The sequence below is a fragment of the Haliotis rufescens genome, unplaced genomic scaffold (genome assembly GCF_023055435.1).
Source record: "Haliotis rufescens isolate VD_foot unplaced genomic scaffold, xgHalRufe1.0.p SCAF_8, whole genome shotgun sequence".
NCBI classification, from domain to species: Eukaryota; Metazoa; Mollusca; class Gastropoda; order Lepetellida; family Haliotidae; genus Haliotis; species Haliotis rufescens.
The window spans coordinates 21,274,326-21,293,461 of record NW_025964372.1 but is presented as its reverse complement, the minus strand read 5'-3'; the positions used below and the strand labels follow the sequence as shown (position 1 = coordinate 21,293,461).

At 45.2% G+C, this 19,136-nt stretch overlaps 1 protein-coding gene across 1 annotated transcript; it reads left to right on the top strand.

The window, feature by feature from the left end:
* Nucleotides 1-1,812: 1,812 nt before the first annotated feature.
* Nucleotides 1,813-17,366, top strand: LOC124115731 (1-acyl-sn-glycerol-3-phosphate acyltransferase alpha-like). The gene is made up of 6 exons (XM_048389663.1): nt 1,813-2,751; nt 5,229-5,362; nt 12,071-12,246; nt 13,212-13,307; nt 14,655-14,721; nt 17,089-17,366. The coding sequence occupies exons 1-6, from the start codon at nt 2,582-2,584 to the stop codon at nt 17,211-17,213; spliced, it is 768 nt and encodes a 255-aa protein (XP_048245620.1). The 5' UTR covers nt 1,813-2,581; the 3' UTR covers nt 17,214-17,366.
* Nucleotides 17,367-19,136: the final 1,770 nt, after the last annotated feature.

The following is a 19,136-nucleotide window of genomic DNA, read 5'->3' as shown; positions in this document are numbered from 1 at the left end:
GTTGTACGGTGACGTGTATATGGCTAGAGAGTGTATGGGATATACAGTAAGGTGTATATATGGCTAGAGAGTATATGGCATACACATTAAGGTCTTTATGGCTGGAAGTCTATGGTTGTATGGTGACGTGTATATGGCTAGAGAGTGTATGGGATATACAGTAAGGTGTATATATGGCTAGAGAGTGTATGGGATACACGTTAAGGTCTTTATGGCTGGAAGTCTATGGTTGTATGGTGACGTGTATATGGCTAGAGAGTGTATGGGATATACAGTAAGGTGTATATATGGCTAGAGAGTGTATGGCATACACGTTAAGGTCTTTATGGCTGGAAGTCTATGGTTGTACGGTGACGTGTATATGGCTAGAGAGTGTATGGGATATACAATAAGGTGTATATATGGCTAGAGAGTGTATGGGATACACGTTAAGGTCTTTATGGCTGGAAGTCTATGGTTGTACGGTGACGTGTATATGGCTAGAGAGTGTATGGGATATACAGTAAGGTGTATATGGCTAGAGAGTGTATGGGGTATACAGTAAGGTGTATGTGGCAAGAAGACTATAGGATATACAGTGAGGTGTACATGGTTGGAAGTTTATGGGATATACAGTGAGGTCTATATGGCTAGAAGACGGAGTTATACAGTAAGGTATATATGGTTAGAGATTGTAGGGGATATACAGTAATGTGCATATGGCTAGAGAGCGTATGAAATATACAGTGAGGTCTGTATGGCTAGAAAACGTAGTTATTCAGCAAGGTGTATGTGACTAGAAGACTTTTGGGTTATACAGTAAGGTGTATATGACTAGAAGACTATGGGTAATACAATAATCTTTTTATTTGAAGTTCACGCAATATACAGCTTTTCCATTGGACGAGAGGTCGGTTACATGACTGCGAAGTTGTGGTTCATTTAAGAATCGACTTTCACGTTGTGCGAGTTCATTGGAGTATGAACCTTCATAGAGTGAGGGCCAAACTGTATGAACGTCGGAGCTTGGGTTCAAGAATAAAGGGTCTAAATGTTCAGAAAGAACGTTTCTTCATACACTTATGAACAATTTCGGGGTCATGTGACCGACCTCTCGTCCAATGGAAAAGTAGTATATCGTGTAAACTTCAAATTAAAAAATTATAAGTGTGTGGACGACACAGTTTGACGATCTTTGTTTGAAGCTGATCCGGAAAGGTTGTTCTCTTCCACCAGGGCAATTAAATGCGCCAATACACATATGAGTTCTTGCCATAGCTATCTACGTATGTGGCTTTAAACTCCTTCAGCACCCAACATCTGGCTCCGTCAGACTTCCATCTGTTGCCAAACATGAAGAAAGCTCTACCAGGAACCTATTACGACTCGAACGATGACGTTATAGCAACTGTGGACAACTGAGGGGACGTCTATGAAACCGGTCTAAAATCTTCCCAACATCGTTACCCCACCCGTTAAAAAAAGATGGAAAAGGATTATGTTGAAAATTACATCATTTTACAATCATTAGGTCAAGTCTTTCTATGTTGTCTGACCAATACTCGATTACATACAGACCGCCATCATATAGCTGGAATGTTGCTGAGTGCGGCAACAAAGAAACAACTAATAGTACGAAGTTCATTCGAGTGATGACAGATTACAGTTTCATGTGATGGGGTTGACAGATAAGTTGAGCTTACGACCATCTGATAGCATAGAAGATTATAACGTAAGGCAAGACATATACATGGTTGTATTGTTGTATTATTACACCGATTTACAAGCTCGGACTACGCGTGGCACATTTGTGCCATACCTATTGAATATAGTCATACTGTGTGAGAGATAGCCGAGTCCCCGTGACATCACCTGCAGCAGATAAGCGTGTCTGTCGAGATATGAGTAGCAGGTCACACACGGTCGCTAGACTATGAACTCGGCTCTCTATTATTCACTATCGTTCGAAGGGTTTCCTTACTTGGACCACTTTGGCTGCCCGCAGTTTGAAGAAGGTGGAGGTTTCTCTGTTGGCTGAAGACGTTATCACATCTGACACGCGTCTTCGCTCTCGATTGATACACAACACAAGTCGTCGTTCACGACAAAAAAACGCGTCGTCGCTCTCGGTGGATACCTCAACAGCACAACACGTCGTCGCTCTCGGTGGATACCACGACAACACAAGCAATCGCTCTCGGTGGATACCCAGACAACACAACACATCGTCGCTCTCGGTGGATACCTCGGCAGCTCAACACGTCGTCGCTCTCGGTGTCTACCACTATAACACAAGTAGTTACTCTCGGTGGATACCTCGACAGCACAACACGTCGTCGCTCTCTGTGCCTACCACGACAACACAAGTAATCGCTCTCGGTGGAAACCTCGACAGCACAAGTCGCTCTCTGTGGTTACCACGACAACACAATACTTCGTCGCCCTGGGTGGATACCACGACAACACAACACTTCGTCGCCCTCGGTGGGTACCACGACATACAACACTTCGTCGCCCTCGGTGGATACCACGACAACACTTCGTCGCCCTCGGTGGGTACCACGACAACACAGAGTTCCTCCATCTGTACAGACCGAGCATCATGTGGCTGGTGGGTTTGGGCCTGCTGGGCGTGGTGTGGGTGATGTGTAAACTGAAGCCCACGGTCCAGCTGTTTGTGAAGTTCTTGACGTACTACACGTTTATGTCGGCGTCTGCTGTCGTGGTGATGTTGCTGTCGTTGCTCAGCCCCGGTAACGCCAACAACTTCAGGTGAACCATGATTCTATGATATATGTGTAGAGATCTGTGATGGATAGTATAGTGCGTATAGAGAGATATGTGTGTGATGGAAAAACACGTGTAGAGAACTATGTGTGTGATAGAGTGAGTGAGTTGGGTTGTAACGCCGCTTTTAACAGTATTCCAGTTATATCACGGCGTGTCAGCTTAATGTGGGAGGAAAGCCCGAGGTGATGCAGGTCTCCGACGTTTACCATTTCGGTGAAACCCACGAGCACGGGTATGGTGCCGACAAACCTAGGAACATAATCGGGGCGAACCGGGATTCGAACCCAAAATCATAGGTTTCTGGCGTGACCAAGGGACGCAACTCTGCACAGCGAATCGCGGCGCTTTAGACGAATGGGCCACCCGTGCCCCCTTGTGGGATAGAATAGCACGAATAGAGATATGTGTGTGAAAAAGTAACGTGTGTAGAGATATGTGTGTGATTGAATAACGTGTGTAGAGATATGTGTGTGATAGAATAACGTGTGTAGAGATATGTGTGGGATAGAATAACGTGTGTAGAGATATGTGTGTGATAGAATAACGTGTGTAGAGATATGTGTGGGATAGAATAACGTGTGTAGAGATATGTGTGGGATAGAATAACGTGTGTAGAGATATGTGTGGGATAGAATAACGTGTGTAGAGATATGTGTGGGATAGAATAGCACGAGTAGAGATATGTTTGTGAAGGATAGCGTGTGTAGAGATATGTGTGTGTGATAGAGTAGCGTGTGTAGAGATATGTGTGATACAATATCGTGTGTAGAGATATGTGTGTGAAAAATAGGGTGTGTAAAGATCTATATGTGATAAAATAGCGTGTGTAGAGATATGTGTGTGTGTGTGTGATAGAGTAGCGTGTGTAGATATATGTGTGTGATGGAATGACGTTTATAGAGAAATGTGTGTGATAGAATGGAGTGTGTAGAGATATGTGTGTGATAGAACGTAATCAAAGGGCACACACATCTAAAAATCGCTCAAATCGTTCAATGACACGTCACATTAATAGCGTGTATGGCATTCCCCTGCTACAAGACACGCAATAACTCCCCGGTTCATCATCTGATGACCTCACGTGGGATACGTCGCCATTCTTCTTGTCGGGCTTTGATCAGTTCTTGTCGGTTGGCTGGAGGATGTGGTTGGTCGCTGTTGAACACGACGATCCATGGCATCCCAGAGGTGTTCTATCGGGGGCATGTCTGGGGAGCGTGCAGGCCACGGCAACACGTTGACGTTGTTGGCTGCAAGGAAGCTCTGTACTATTGGGGCTGTATGGGGTCTGGCGTTATCATGGACACCATGGACAAGGACACCGCGTGGCAACTGTTGTAGAAGTGGTAGGACAATCGGGCGATGAATGTCACCAATGTATCGCTGAGCTGTCAAATTTCCGTTAACGATGACCAATGGTGTTCTCACCTGCCCTCCAGTTCCTCCTCACACAATAAACCCCCCGCCTCCATACGGAGCTTACCTCCTGAACGTCATATGCCGGCGTTCGTCCTCACCTTCGACGGGGGGCGGTCGGGTAGCCTAGTGGTTAAAGCGTTCGCTCGTCACGCCGAAGACCCGGGTTCGATTCCCGAGATGGGTACAATGTGTGAAGCCCATTTGTGGTGTCCCCCGCCGTGATATTGCTGGAATATTGCTAAAAGCGGCGTAAAACCATACTCACTCACTCACTCACCTTCGACGGTAAACACGCTGTCTTCCTTCAGTTCAGAACAGACAGAACCGGCTTTCATCAGTAAAGATGACTCTCTGCCTGTCACGTCAACGCGAACGACGTATAGTCCAGGCCCAACTCTGACGATGATGTTGCGCTGTCCTCTGTAATGTCTGTAAGCCCCTGTTCCTGGCCTGGCCACTGTCTGTCAACTAATTATATGCCCTACAGAGGCAATCATCGCTGTTGACGTCACTATCAGGAATGGATTTCGGAAATGCAAAGCACGCAATTACCGGTCTCATTGGGCGTAGTTACCCTGGGTCTGCCTGTTGTTTGTCTGCCTGATGTCTGTCCGGTCTGTCCGTTAACGTTGCATCAGGTTAGCGATGTGGGCATGGGTGGCTCCAATCTGTGTCATACCCAGGTCCTGCTCACGTTGTTCGAGTGTCAGTCGTGGCCTTTCTTTTTGGTTTTTGTTGTTGGGTTTTTTTTGGTGTTATATATCAGTATTTTTTTTTATATCCCACCGCTGCCATAATAAAACTGTAACTGACTGTCTGACATGTCGTCCATATCATTTATATATTCTTATTGCACGGGTAGTTTCGGCTTCCCAAGCGGCACGTGTTTTTCACATTTTCTAAGAGAAAAAATGTGCCGTGAACGTGTATCACTTTATGCATGGAGCATTGTTGTGTTGGTACTGTGTACCTAGTGATGTTAGACGACATAGCTCACGCTGTGGACTGAGACCTACTATGTATATTTACGTGTGTTTCAGATATCTGATACCACCGTTCGGTGTCTGTTCTTTATTGCTGGGGATCCGTGCAGAGTTGCGAGATCTGCACAACTTGGAGTCAGACAAGCCCTATATTCTCGTGTCTAACCACCAGAGCTCGCTCGACTTCATAGGTATGCTGTGTCCAACTTACTCGTTAGTGCGATGTGTGAAATAGTTTGTCATCAGTACTGACAAGCCGGACTAGCTAAACAGTTGTTAACTCGTCAAATTCAGAGTTAAGTTTCCCTTCCAAATACAAGCAGAAATCTGGTAGCAGAGAGGGGAAATATTTCAAGTTTCAAAAAGGTTTGAACTACAAAGCTAGCGAGATCGCGAGAGCTGAATAACAGGAACTATTGCTTTTGGAACTTGATCTTATTCTTCAAGCGAAAATTTTCTATTTTAGAAGGGGGCAAATCTAAGAAAAATAGGCTAGCCAGTCGCCAGATTGTTTTCACTTGCAGGAAAGCAAAGAAAAAAGCCACGGGCTACCGGATAGACGCATATTTTAACATCCTGCGTGTATGTAGGCGTTGTCCAACCGCCAGAGATAGCTTCTCTTTTAGATAATTAACATAAAAAAAACCACCAAAATATTCCCATAATCCTAAGAAATTTCTGCTAATGTTTACCCACCGGCGCCATCTTGACTTTCTGGGTAAGAGTTTGTCAAACCGTGGATTTTCTTACCTTAATCATTTAGGAGGTAATCTACTGTGTTTTCTTAACTGCCTAGGTTATCTGTAGATATAAATTGAATTTAGAACCGAACGCTCAGCTCCACATTGAAAACACATTATTTTTATTTCCATTCTTGCATGACTAAATGAAACGCGAACGCGTGGTGTTAGTGAAGATAGTGATTGAAGCGCCATGGGTTGCAGCCAATGTTTTTCAGAGGGTTTTCGACTTGATTTAAAGAAATATGTATAAGTATGCAGCTGTATATACTCAAACATTGTTGTTTTACATCATTATACGTTACTTACATCAGTGTTCGAAATACCTGCCTGCCCGACCGTCCGAGACGGGGTGATTTCAACTCGGGCTGCCAGATTTTCAAATCTCCCTGCCCGATGGTCGGTTTATATTTCATATGTGAAAATATTCTAAATATTTCCCGTTGATGAGCATTAATTCACATGTATAATGAATGATAAAATGTAACCAAAAAGAAACCCTGTTAGCTTTTAGACAACCTAAAATTTAGCGATGTGCTTATGCTACAAAAGGACCGTCTGTATACACGATATCGTGCAAATAGTGGACCAATGCCGTGCAATATACACGACTGGAAAACTCCCTTCTCCGCCGTGTGACGCACACGCTGATTGGTCTATTAATTTCCTACACAACAAACCTGGTTCCCGGTCTCAGTTGCGCTACGCTACATTGTATATTACTCCCCAAAATGTTAACTCTACACCATAGTGCGGGTATCCTTTCTAATAAGATATATCAAAGATAATAAAAATTCTTTACTTGTTGATAAAATTGTAATTTCTTCTCATCTGTGAAGATATAAAGGTTTGCTACGGTGGATAAACCAGGTATCACAGTTAGTTAAAAGTTTTGCAGTCGTACAGACATGTTGTGAACATAGAGTCTTAGAGATCATAAATATTTTGAGTAAACATACTTTACCTAATGAGATACTAGTTTTACTAATCAGAATATTTATAATTTAGTTTTGTTGAACCAATTTAAAATGAAAACATAATTTCCCCTATTAAAATACTACTTCTGGTAAAACAAAATGTACGAACTTTCTGTAAAAGAGCAAGCAATCTGAAGCAAGCATTTATTTTCCGCGTCGTGATTTACATTCAAAGTATATCACGCATTGTAGTGGAATATATGTAATGTTATTGCAAAGAATTATGGTATGTTGTTTGTAGAGCTGTTATTATGCAATCCCCATCCCTTCAGAGAAACATATGATTATAGTGGGCAGGCAGGTTTTGGTCAGGGCTGGCAAGTATTTCAGGTAGCCAGTCCTGTGGTCTAGCTGAAATTTTTGGGAGTTTCATACCCTGCTTACATACATTTCAAGCATTGCTTAGGGTCACACATGGCCATGTCGTCTGAGGCGCAGCAATGCGCTGTGCAGAGTTGCGTCCCTTCGGCACGTCAGGAACCTATGTTTGTGGATTGTAATCCCAGTTTGCCCTGATTAGTTTCTAGCTTTGTCAGCACCCTACCCGTGCTCGTGGGTTTCACCAAAGTGGTAAACATCTGAGACATGCATCCATTCGGGCCTTCCCCTCAGTATTAAGCTGACACGCCGTGATATAACTGGAATACTTTTCAAAACTCACTCATTCACTCAAGCATCGCCTATTGTGTCGCAAAAGATATGACATATCAGTCGGATATAGAAACGCGCCAAATTCCAAGCCCACTGTCCAAGCTCAAACTTGAAATAGACAGTCGATTTTTATCTTGTTTTAGTTCCAACATTATACATTTTATTGTTATTATGGCTTTGTGTTAATTAGTTTAGTGTTCACGTGAGTCCGTCAGGGCTGTGTGTTAACTATTTCAATGCCCACGTGGAGTCCGTCAGGGCTGTGGGTTAACTGTTTCAGTGTTCACGTGAGTCCGTCAGGGCTGTGTGTTAACTATTTCAATGCCCACGTGGAGTCCGTCAGGGCTGTGTGTTAACTGTTTCAGTGTTCACGTGGAGTCCGTCAGGGCTGTGGGTTAACTGTTTCAGTGTTCACGTGAGTCCGTAAGGACTGTGTGTTAACTGTTTCAGTGTTCACGTGAATCCGTCAGGACTGTGTGTTAACTGTTTCAGTGTTCACGTGGAGTCCGTCAGGACTGTGCGTTAACTGTTTCAGTGTTCACGTGAGTCCGTCAGGGCTGTGTGTAAACTGTTTCAGTGTTCACGTGAGTCCGTCAGGGCTGTGTGTTTACTGTTTCAGTGTTCACGTGGAGTCCGTCGGGACTGTGTGTTAACTGTTTCAGTGTTCACGTGAGTCCGTCAGGGCTGTGTGTTAACTGTTTCAGTGTTCACGTGAGTCCGTCAGGGCTGTGTGTTAACTGTTTCAGTGTTCACGTGAGTCCGTCAGGGCTGTGTGTAAACTGTTTCAGTGTTCACGTGAGTCCGTCAGGGCTGTGTGTTTACTGTTTCAGTGTTCACGTGGAGTCCGTCGGGACTGTGTGTTAACTGTTTCAGTGTTCACGTGAGTCCATCAGGGCTGTGTGTTAACTGTTTTAGTGTTCACGTGAGTCCGTCAGGGCTGTGTGTTAACTGTGTAATATTTAGTATGAAATGGTAATAATTTTGAAGCTGAAGAGTTTAGATATTCATTTGTAATACGATCTAGTCCAGAAGACTTCCTCGTTTTTAATCCTGTAATGGATGTCAGTATTGCTGGAGTGAACCATGTGTCACTGTAAATGTATTACAGGTCTGAGCTAAGTGATACTGTATTCTTGTATTGCTGTGTCACTGTGAAAATGTATTAAGGTGTGAGCTAGTTGATGCTGTGTACTTGTATTACCGATGTGAGCTAGGTGATGCTGTGTAAATGTATTATAGTAGTGAGCAAGGTGATGCTGTGTACTTGTGTACTTGTTTTGCAGGTGTGAGCTAGGTGATGCTGTGTACTTGTATTGCAGGTGTGAGCTAGGTGATGCTATGTACTTGTATTACAGGTGTGAGCTAGGTGATGCTGTGTACTTGTATTGCAGGTGTGAGCTAGGTGATGCTGTGTACTTGTGTTGCAGGTGTGAGCAAGGTGATGCCGCATACTTGTATTGCAGGTGTGAGCTAGGTGATGCTATGTACTTGTATTACAGGTGTGAGCTAGGTGATGCTGTGTTCTTGTATTGCAGGTATGAGCTAGGTGATGCTGTGTACTTGTATTACAGGTGTGAGCTAGGTGATGCAGCATACTTGTATTACAGGTGTGAGCTAGGTGATGCTGTGTACATGTATTTAAGGTTTGACCTAGGTGATGCCGCATACTTGTATTACAGGTGTGAGCTAGGTGATGCTGTGTACATGTATTTAAGGTTTGACCTAGGTGATGCTGTGTTCTGGTATTACAGGTGTGAGCTAGGTGATGCTGTGTACTTGTATTACAGGTGTGAGCTAGGTGATGCTGTGTACTTGTGTTGCAGGTGTGAGCAAGGTGATGCTGTGTACTTGTGTACTGGTATTGCAGGTGTGAGCTTAGTGATGCTGTGTTCTTGTATTGCAGGTGTGAGCTTAGTGATGCTGTGTACTTGTATTACAGGTGTGAGCTAGGTGATGCTGTGTACATGTATTGCAGGTGTGAGCTAGGTGACGCTGTGTACTTGTATTGCAGGTGTGAGCTAGGTGATGCTGTGTAAATGTATAAAAGTTGTGAGCTAGGTGATGCTGTATAAATGTATTACAGGTGTGAGCCAAGTGATGCTGTGTACTTGTATTTAAGGTTTGAGCTAGGTGATGCTGTGTAAATGTATTACAGGTGTCAGCTAGGTGATGCTGTGTACTTGTATTGCAGGTGTGAGCTAGGTGATGCTGTGTACTTGTATTGCAGGTGTTAGCTAGGTGATGCTGTGTACTTGTATTGCAGGTGTGAGCTAGGTGATGCTGTGTACATGTATTGCAGGTGTGAGCTAGGTGATGCTGTGTACTTGTATTGCAGGTGTGAGCTAGGTGATGCTGTGTACTTGTATTGCAGGTGTGAGCTAGGTGATGCTGTGTACTTGTATTGCAGGTGTGAGCTAGGTGATGCTGTGTAAATGTATTGCAGGTGTGAGCTAGGTGATGCTGTGTATTTGTATTGCAGGTGTGAGCTAGGTGATGCTGTGTACTTGTGTTGCAGGTGTGAGCTAGGTGATGCTGTGTAAATGTATTGCAGGTGTGAGCTAGGTGATGCTGTGTATTTGTATTGCAGGTGTGAGCTAGGTGATGCTGTGTACTTGTATTGCAGGTGTGAGCTAGGTGATGCTGTGTACTTGTGTTGCAGGTGTGAGCTAGGTGATGCTGTGTACTTGTATTGCAGGTGTGAGCTAGGTGATGCTGTGTAAATGTATTACAGGTGTGAGCTAGGTGATGCTTTTTAAATGTATTACAGGTGTGAGCTAGGTGATGATGTGTACTTGTATTGCAGGTGTGAGCTTAGTGATGCTGTGTACTTGTATTGCAGGTGTGAGCTAGGTGATGCTGTGTACTTGTATTGCAGGTGTGAGCTAGGTGATGCTGTGTAAATGTATTACAGGTGTGAGCTAGGTGATGCTATGTAAATGTATTGCAGGTGTGAGCTAGGTGATGCTGTGTAAATGTATTACAGGTGTGAGCTAGGTGATGCTTTTTAAATGTATTACAGGTGTGAGCTAGGTGATGATGTGTACTTGTATTGCAGGTGTAAGCTAGGTGATGCTGTGCACTTGTATTGCAGGTGTGAGCTAGGTGATGCTGTGTACTTGTATTGCAGGTGTTAGCTAGGTGATGCTGTGTACTTGTATTGCAGGTGTGAGCTAGGTGATGCTGTGTACATGTATTGCAGGTGTGAGCTAGGTGATGCTGTGTACTTGTATTGCAGGTGTGAGCTAGGTGATGCTGTGTACTTGTATTGCAGGTGTGAGCTAGGTGATGCTGTGTACTTGTATTGCAGGTGTGAGCTAGGTGATGCTGTGTAAATGTATTGCAGGTGTGAGCTAGGTGATGCTGTGTATTTGTATTGCAGGTGTGAGCTAGGTGATGCTGTGTACTTGTGTTGCAGGTGTGAGCTAGGTGATGCTGTGTAAATGTATTGCAGGTGTGAGCTAGGTGATGCTGTGTATTTGTATTGCAGGTGTGAGCTAGGTGATGCTGTGTACTTGTATTGCAGGTGTGAGCTAGGTGATGCTGTGTACTTGTGTGGCAGGTGTGAGCTAGGTGATGCTGTGTACTTGTATTGCAGGTGTGAGCTAGGTGATGCTGTGTAAATGTATTACAGGTGTGAGCTAGGTGATGCTTTTTAAATGTATTACAGGTGTGAGCTAGGTGATGATGTGTACTTGTATTGCAGGTGTGAGCTTAGTGATGCTGTGTACTTGTATTGCAGGTGTGAGCTAGGTGATGCTGTGTACTTGTATTGCAGGTGTGAGCTAGGTGATGCTGTGTAAATGTATTACAGGTGTGAGCTAGGTGATGCTATGTAAATGTATTGCAGGTGTGAGCTAGGTGATGCTGTGTAAATGTATTACAGGTGTGAGCTAGGTGATGCTTTTTAAATGTATTACAGGTGTGAGCTAGGTGATGATGTGTACTTGTATTGCAGGTGTAAGCTAGGTGATGCTGTGTACTTGTATTGCAGGTGTGAGCTAGGTGATGCTGTGTACATGTATTGCAGGTGTGAGCTAGGTGATGCTGTGTACTTGTATTGCAGGTGTGAGCTAGGTGATGCTGTGTAAATGTATTACAGGTGTGAGCTAGGTGATGCTATGTACTTGTATTGCAGGTGTGAACTAGGTGATGCTGTGTACTTGTATTGCAGGTGTGAGCTAGGTGATGCTGTGTACATGTATTGCAGGTGTGAGCTAGGTGATGCTGTGTACTTGTATTGCAGGTGTGAGCTAGGTGATGCTGTGTTCTTGTATTGCAGGTGTGAGCTAGGTGATGCTGTGTACTTGTATCGCAGGTGTGAGCTAGGTGATGCTGTGTACCTGTATTGCAGGTGTGAGCTTGGTGATTCTGTGTAAATGTATTACAGGTGTGAGCTAGGTGATGCTGTGTAAATGTATTGCATGTGTGAGCTAGGTGATGCTGTGTAAATGTATTACAGGTGTGAGCTAGGTGATGCTGTGTTCTTGTATTACAGGTGTGAGCTAGTTGATGCTGTGTTCTTGTATTGCAGGTGTGAGCATGATGATTCCCCGCAGGTGTACCTTCCTTGCGAAGAAGGAGCTGCTGTATGCCGGCCCGTTCGGCCTTGCGTGTTGGCTGTGTGGTTGCATCTTCATCGACCGCATGCACCACGAAAGCGCCATCTCCACCATGGTCAACACCGCGAGCACCATCAAGAGGAAGAATGTGAGTACTGTGTCAGTTCGGTTACGTCAACGTGCGTTACCCCTCACACACCCTGACCCTCACACCGTCAAGAGGAAGAATGTGTGTCTGGTGACATCAACATGCGCTATCCCTAACTCACCCTAACCCTCAACCATCAAGAGGAAGAACGTGTGTCTGGTGACATCAACACGTGGTATCCCTCACTCACCCTGACCCTCACACCGTCAAGAGGAAGAATGTGTGTACGGTGACATCAAATTGCGTTATCCCTCACTCACCCTGCCCCTCACATCGTCAAGAGGAAGAATGTGTGTCTGGTGACATCAACGTGCGTTATCCCTCATTCACCCTAACCCTCACAGCATTAAGAGGAAGAATGTGTGTGTGGTGACATCAACGTGCGTTATCCCTCACTCATCCTAACCCTCACACCATCAAGAGGAAGAATGTGTGTCTGGTGACATCAACATGCGTTATCCCTCACTCACCCAAACCCTCACACCATCAAGAGGAAGAATGTATGTCTGGTGACATCAACATGCGCTATCCCTCACTCACCCTAGCCCTCACACCGTCAAGAGGAAGAATGTATGTCTGGTGACATCAACATGCGTTATCCTTCACTCACCCTAGCCCTCACACCGTCAAGAGGAAGAATGTATGTCTGGTGACATCAACATGCGTTATCCCTCACTCACCCTAGCCCTCACATCGTCAAGAGGAAGAATGTATGTCTGGTGACATCAACATGCGTTATCCTTCACTCACCCTAGCCCTCACACCGTCAATAGGAAGAATGTATGTCTGGTGACATCAACATGCGCTATCCCTCACTCACCCTAGCCCTCACACCGCCAAGAGGAAGAACGTGTGTCTGGTGATATCAACATGCGTTATTCCTCACTCGCCCTAACTCTCGCACCATCAAGAGGAAGAATATGCTGTAAATTAATCATTCGCTGACCATTTAGTTGTTTTTTTAGGTCATTGTCTGGATTTTCCCTGAAGGAAAACGCAACCCCAAGAAAGGACTGCAACCATTTAAGAAGGGAGCATTTCACCTAGCAGTTCAAGCACAGGTGAGATGTGAGACCACATCACAAGTACAGGTGAGGCAGGGGGAAGTAGCACAAGCACGGGTGAGATATGGGGAAGCAGTACAAGCACAGATAAGATGCGGGAAAACAGTACAAGCACAGGTGAGACATGTGGTCACACTACAAGCACAGGTGAGATATGGAGAAACAGAACAAGTACAGGTGAGATATGGAGAAACAGTACAAGCACAGATGAGATGTGGGGAAACAGTACAAGCACAGGTGAGACATGTGGTCACACTACAAGCACAGGTGAGATATGGAGAAACAGTACAAGTACAGGTGAGACATGTGGTCACAGTACAAGCACAGGTGAGACATGTGGTTATAGTATAAGCACAGGTGAGACATGTGGTCACACTACAAGCACAGGTGAGATATGGAGAAACAGTATAAGCACAGGTGAGACATGTGGTCACAGTACAAGCACAGGTGAGATATGGAGAAACAGTACAAGTACAGGTGAGATATGGAGAAACAGTACAAGCACAGTTGAGACACGTGGTCACACTACAAGCACTGGTGAGATATTGAGAAACAGTACAATTACAGGTGAGACATGTGGTCACAGTACAAGCACAGGTGAGATATGTGGTCACACTACAAGCACAGGTGAGACATGTGGTCACAGTATAAGCACAGGTGAGACATGTGGTCACAGTACAAGCACAGGTGAGACATGTGGTCACAGTACAAGCACAGGTGAGATGTGTGGTCACACTACAAGCACAGGTGAGACATGTGGTCACAGTACAAGCACAGGTGAGACATGTGATCACAGTATAAGCACAGGTGAGACATGTGGTCACAGTACAAGCACAGGTGATACATGTGGTCACAGTACAAGCACAGGTGAGATATGTGGTCACAGTACAATCACATGTGAGACATGTGGTCACAGTACAAGCACAAGTGAGAGATGTGGTCACAGTACAAGGACAAGTGAGATATGTGGTGAGACATGTGGCCACAGTACAAGTACAGGTGAGATACAGGGAAACAGTACAAGCACAGGTGAGACATGTGGTCACAGTACAAGCACAGACGAGATGTGGGGAAGCAGTAGATCACAGGTGAGATATGGGGAAGCAGTAGATCACAGACGAGATATGGGGAAGCAGTAGATCACAGATGAGATATGGGGAAGCAGTAGATCACAGACGAGATATGGGTAAGCAGTAGATCACAGATGAGATATGGGGAAGCAGTAGATCACAGATGAGATATGGGTAAGCAGTACTTTTACAGGGAAGCAGTACAGGTATATTTAATATATGTACAGGGCAGTGAGCGGTCACCGGGGTAATCTGCATGTTTGTTCTGTGACAGGTACCAGTTGTCCCCGTGGTGTTTTCGGGCTATCATTTCTACGAGAAGAAGAAACGGCTTGATGCAGGTGAGTAGTGTGTGTCCCACAGCGTGGCTGTGTCCTTGTGTGTGCGTTTGTGTGTGTGTGCATGCGTGCGTGTATACATATATGTGCGTGTGCGTGTATGTGTATGTGTGTGTCCCACAATATAAATGTGTCTTTCTGTGTGTCTCACAGGATGACTGTGACCTGTTGTAAGTGTGGGGAAAGTATCATTTGCGAGATACGTTTTCTATAATGGGATTTAAGAATAACATTATGTGATTTAGATGGAGGTTATCACGACAAGGCTGTATAAGTACAGTGTTTATTCCTAGTATGGGATATTTATAGGATGGCTAAAGGAGCTGTACTAGGACCGGACTACGACTATTTACACTACACCTCTGGGAGATATTGCTCGGACACATCGGTCACTCATCATATGCTCAATGTCAGCCAGACGAATTAATACTCCCACCTCTCAGACAGTTTGTTTGTTTGTTTATTGTTTAACGCCGTACCCAGCAATATTCTAGCTATACGACGTCGGTTTGTAAATATTCGAGTCTTAACCGGACAATCCAGTGACTGACATCATCAGCATTGATCTGCGCAATTGGGATACGATGACATGCATCAACCAAGTCAGGGAGCCTGACCATCCGATCCCGTTAGTCGCCTCTTACGACAAGCATAGTCGCCTCCTTCGGCAAGCGTGGGTTGCTGAAGACCCCGGATCTTCACGGGGCAACACTCTCAGGGTCGGGATTCGGGGCTTGGTCATGGGACCCAGAGACCTGGAAGCCGGAGACCTGGATGTGATGTTTCACTTGTTTCTAAGCTCTGTGTCAAACACCATAAGGGCACACTACAACATCAGGAACTTCGGCCAAATTAGAAAGTTGATTATCACCAAGACAGTTGCCACTTTGGTAGAGCCATGTGTTTTGTCACATCCTGGCTACTTGTCCAAAAAACAAGAAAATGTCACCATATAAGTCCCGTCTTACAAGACCTATTGGCAGAATAAAGTTCAAGATCCCCATGCTGGTGTTCAAAACATGACATGGCCTTTCTTCACTCTACCTCCTGGAGCTCGTTCAGGAGTATACGTCAACCAGAGCCTTGACATGAAATGGCCAACATCTTCTTTGTGTCCTCTCAATACGTCTGGTGACCATTGTTTCTCAAGAGCAGATCCCTTGCTCTATCCCAGCCAACATTAAAGGGCAAGTTCACACGGAAATGAACCAATTTTTCTTGTACTTTTTCCACATTAAAAGTGTTAACATAGAAGTGTCATAGACAAAAATATAAAAACATCATATTTAATTAACATATTTTTTGCATTAAAACGATTTATATTTTTCACATTTACCAAGTGTTCTATTTCCATAACAAAAACACCATGGCTTATGCCCCTTGCAATATGACGTCATTGGTGCCAATTGATAAACATTATGACGTCATCATGCTTTGTTAGAGCCGCTCCAGGTGGTGTAGGTACAGTTTTGTGATTCTAGCGTCTCAGATGCCAGCCAGAATTGTGTTATGCTGAGTCACCACTGCGCCGGAGTGTGGCGTAGACCATGTTGTTTTACCGCAAACTGGTCCTTGATATCTTTTGCGTTGAGAATAGACAGGGACCCAGTTTAATTGGCACCAATTACGTCATAATCTAAGGGGGATAACTCAGGCCTATTTCGCTCGTAAAACGAAGGCCTCATAACGGCATATCATTTTAACACTATTGTGAGCTTCCTACTTTCACTGTGAAAAAAAATGAGTGTATATTTTCAAACACAGATACTAACTAATTCTAAAATTGCGTTTTGTTTAGAAAAAGAAAGAAAGTGATTTTTGCGTGTACACTTCCCCTTTAAGGAGCAGAAAAATTCAAGGCACAGTTGACTGACCTTTTCACAGAGGCTTAATATCAAACAATACGATTAGTTCTTCCCGGGCCTGTGTTATATGTTCGGCCATCATCACGATTTCACATAGTCACAATTGCTGTTATGTATCCAGTGGAATGTTGTCTCCTTAAGCGCTTTCGAGCAATTGCTTTAACTGGATTCTAGCGCTATACAAATGTCTGGTTATTGTCATTATCCCAAAAGACACTCGCGTGATAACCTCTACAGTAAACTACGGTTATAACGAACTCAAAGGGACCACTAATTTTAATTCGTTATAACCGGAGTACGACAAAAGCAAATGTACGGAATATATAGAGCAAACGGACAGGACCAAACACAGTTGGTTATATCCGTCAGTTCGTTATAAGCGTGTTCGTTATAAACGTAATTTACTGTATATATGTGCTAGTTTTATGTGTGTGTGTATGCGATGACTATTTATGTGTGTTGATTGACATCATCGACGACTTTCGAGGGTGTATATATTCCACAGGACGTTTCACCATCACTGCACTGCCGCCGGTCTCCACCGCAGGGTTGACTGAGGACGACGTCGGGGCCCTCACTGAAGATATACGACAACGGATGCTGGATGTTTACAACAAAACGACGTCATAGCAACGTTATGCGACGTGATATTGACAACCTTTGACATTGCCACGTACCTTGTGGCGGTGAACATCGTGCGTAATGTTATAGTTACGAGGCGTCATGTGCACTGCACAAGGTCAAGGTCTTAGTGTACATATGTGTATAGAATAAACAAACTTCCCGTCATCAAATAGTTTTGTATTGATTATTCGCTTAAAACAACCATCTTTAAAACAAAGTTAAGGGGTTTTGATTTATAGAATTGTATTTTGCTATTTATAACTTGCTTGGGAGGCATTTCAAAAATGGTGTACTAAGTAAGATACTTGGTGAGGTGAAAAGGTGTGCGTGCGTGCGTGCGTGCGTGCGTGCGTGCGCCCCACACAGAGACAGTATACTAACTCCGGGCCGACAAGGCAATCACAGACCTCCTCTTTACCATCCACTCTTCAAGGGGTCTGAGCATGGTGCCATCCCTCCAGATGATGCGTGGTCCAGGGGTCTGAGCATGGTGCCATCCCTCCAGATGATGCGTGGTCCAGGGGTCTGAGCATGGTGCCATCCCTCCAGATGATGCGTGGTCCAGGGGTTTGAGAATGGTGCCATCCCTCTTGATGGTGCGTTACCAAGGGGTCTGAGCATTGTCTGTATTACCATTGTCCAGCAGCCTTCTAGTCATTGATGGCACCAGATTCATCCACAGTGACCCCAGAGTTCTTGTAGGGAGCTGGAGTTTAATGTTCTGGACAAAGGTAGATAAGTTACATTTGCAAACAATCTATCCATTAGACCGTAATATGTAGTGGTTTAGTCAACTGAGCGATTCCTGACTATGTCAGGCGTATGTGCTTATGAATCACTATTATGACACCAGGTGTTATCATAAAGGTGCGATTATCCTGCTGCAATGGGGGCACCCGTCACAAACACATACAAAGTCGAATAGCAGGTGAGCCCCGCCCTCCCAGTGTTATATGTCCCTTGCTACACACTCATGTTACTGGTGAACCCCGCCCTCCCAGGGTTATGTCCCTTGCTACACACTCATGTTACTGGTGAACCCCGCCCTCCCAGGATTATGTCCCTTGCTACACACTCATGTTACTGGTGAACCCCGCCCTCCCAGGGTTATGTCCCTTGCTACACACTCATGTTACTGGTAAGCCCCGACCTCCCAGGGTTATGTCCCTTGCTACACATCCCTGTTACTGGTGAACCCCGCCCTCCCAGGGTTATGTCCCTTGCTACACATCGCTGTTACTGGTGAGCCCAGCCCTCCCAGGGTTATGTCCCTTGCTACACATCGCTGTTACTGGTGAGCCCCGCCCTCCCAGGATTATGTCTCTTGCTACACATCCCTGTTACTGGTGAACCCCGCCCTCCCTAGTGTTATGTCCCTTGCTACACATCGCTGTTACTGGTGAGCCCCGCCCTCCCAGGGTTATGTCCCTTGCTACACATCGCTGTTACTGGTGAGCCCCGCCCTCCCAGGATTATGTCCCTTGCTACACATCCCTGTTACTGGTGAACCCCGCCCTCCCAGGGTTATGTCCCTTGCTACACATCGCTGTTACTTGTGAGCCCCGCCCTCCCAGGGTTATGTCCCTTGCTACACATCGCTGTTACTGGTGAGCCCCGCCCTCCCAGGATTATGTCCCTTGCTACACATCCCTGTTACTGGTGAACCCCGCCCTCCCAGGGTTATGTCCCTTGCTACACATCGCTGTTACTGGTGAGCCCCGCCCTCCCAGGGTTATGTCCCTTGCTACACATCGCTGTTACTGGTGAGCCCCGCCCTCCCAGGATTATGTCCCTTGCTACACATCCCTGTTACTGGTGAACCCCGCCCTCCCAGGGTTATGTCCCTTGCTACACATCGCTGTTACTGGTGAACCCCGCCCTCCCAGGGTTATGTCCCTTGCTACACACCCCTGTTACTGGTGAACCCCG

Bases quoted from the DNA above. Each gene is read 5' to 3' on its own strand.
- LOC124115731 (XM_048389663.1), top strand. From the start codon at position 2,582: ATGTGGCTGGTGGGTTTGGGCCTGCTGGGCGTGGTGTGGGTGATGTGT. The intron at 5,363-12,070 runs GTATGCTGTGTC...CTTGTATTGCAG, and splicing joins GAGCTCGCTCGACTTCATAG to GTGTGAGCATGATGATTCCC. The intron at 14,722-17,088 runs GTGAGTAGTGTG...TATATTCCACAG, and splicing joins GAAGAAACGGCTTGATGCAG to GACGTTTCACCATCACTGCA.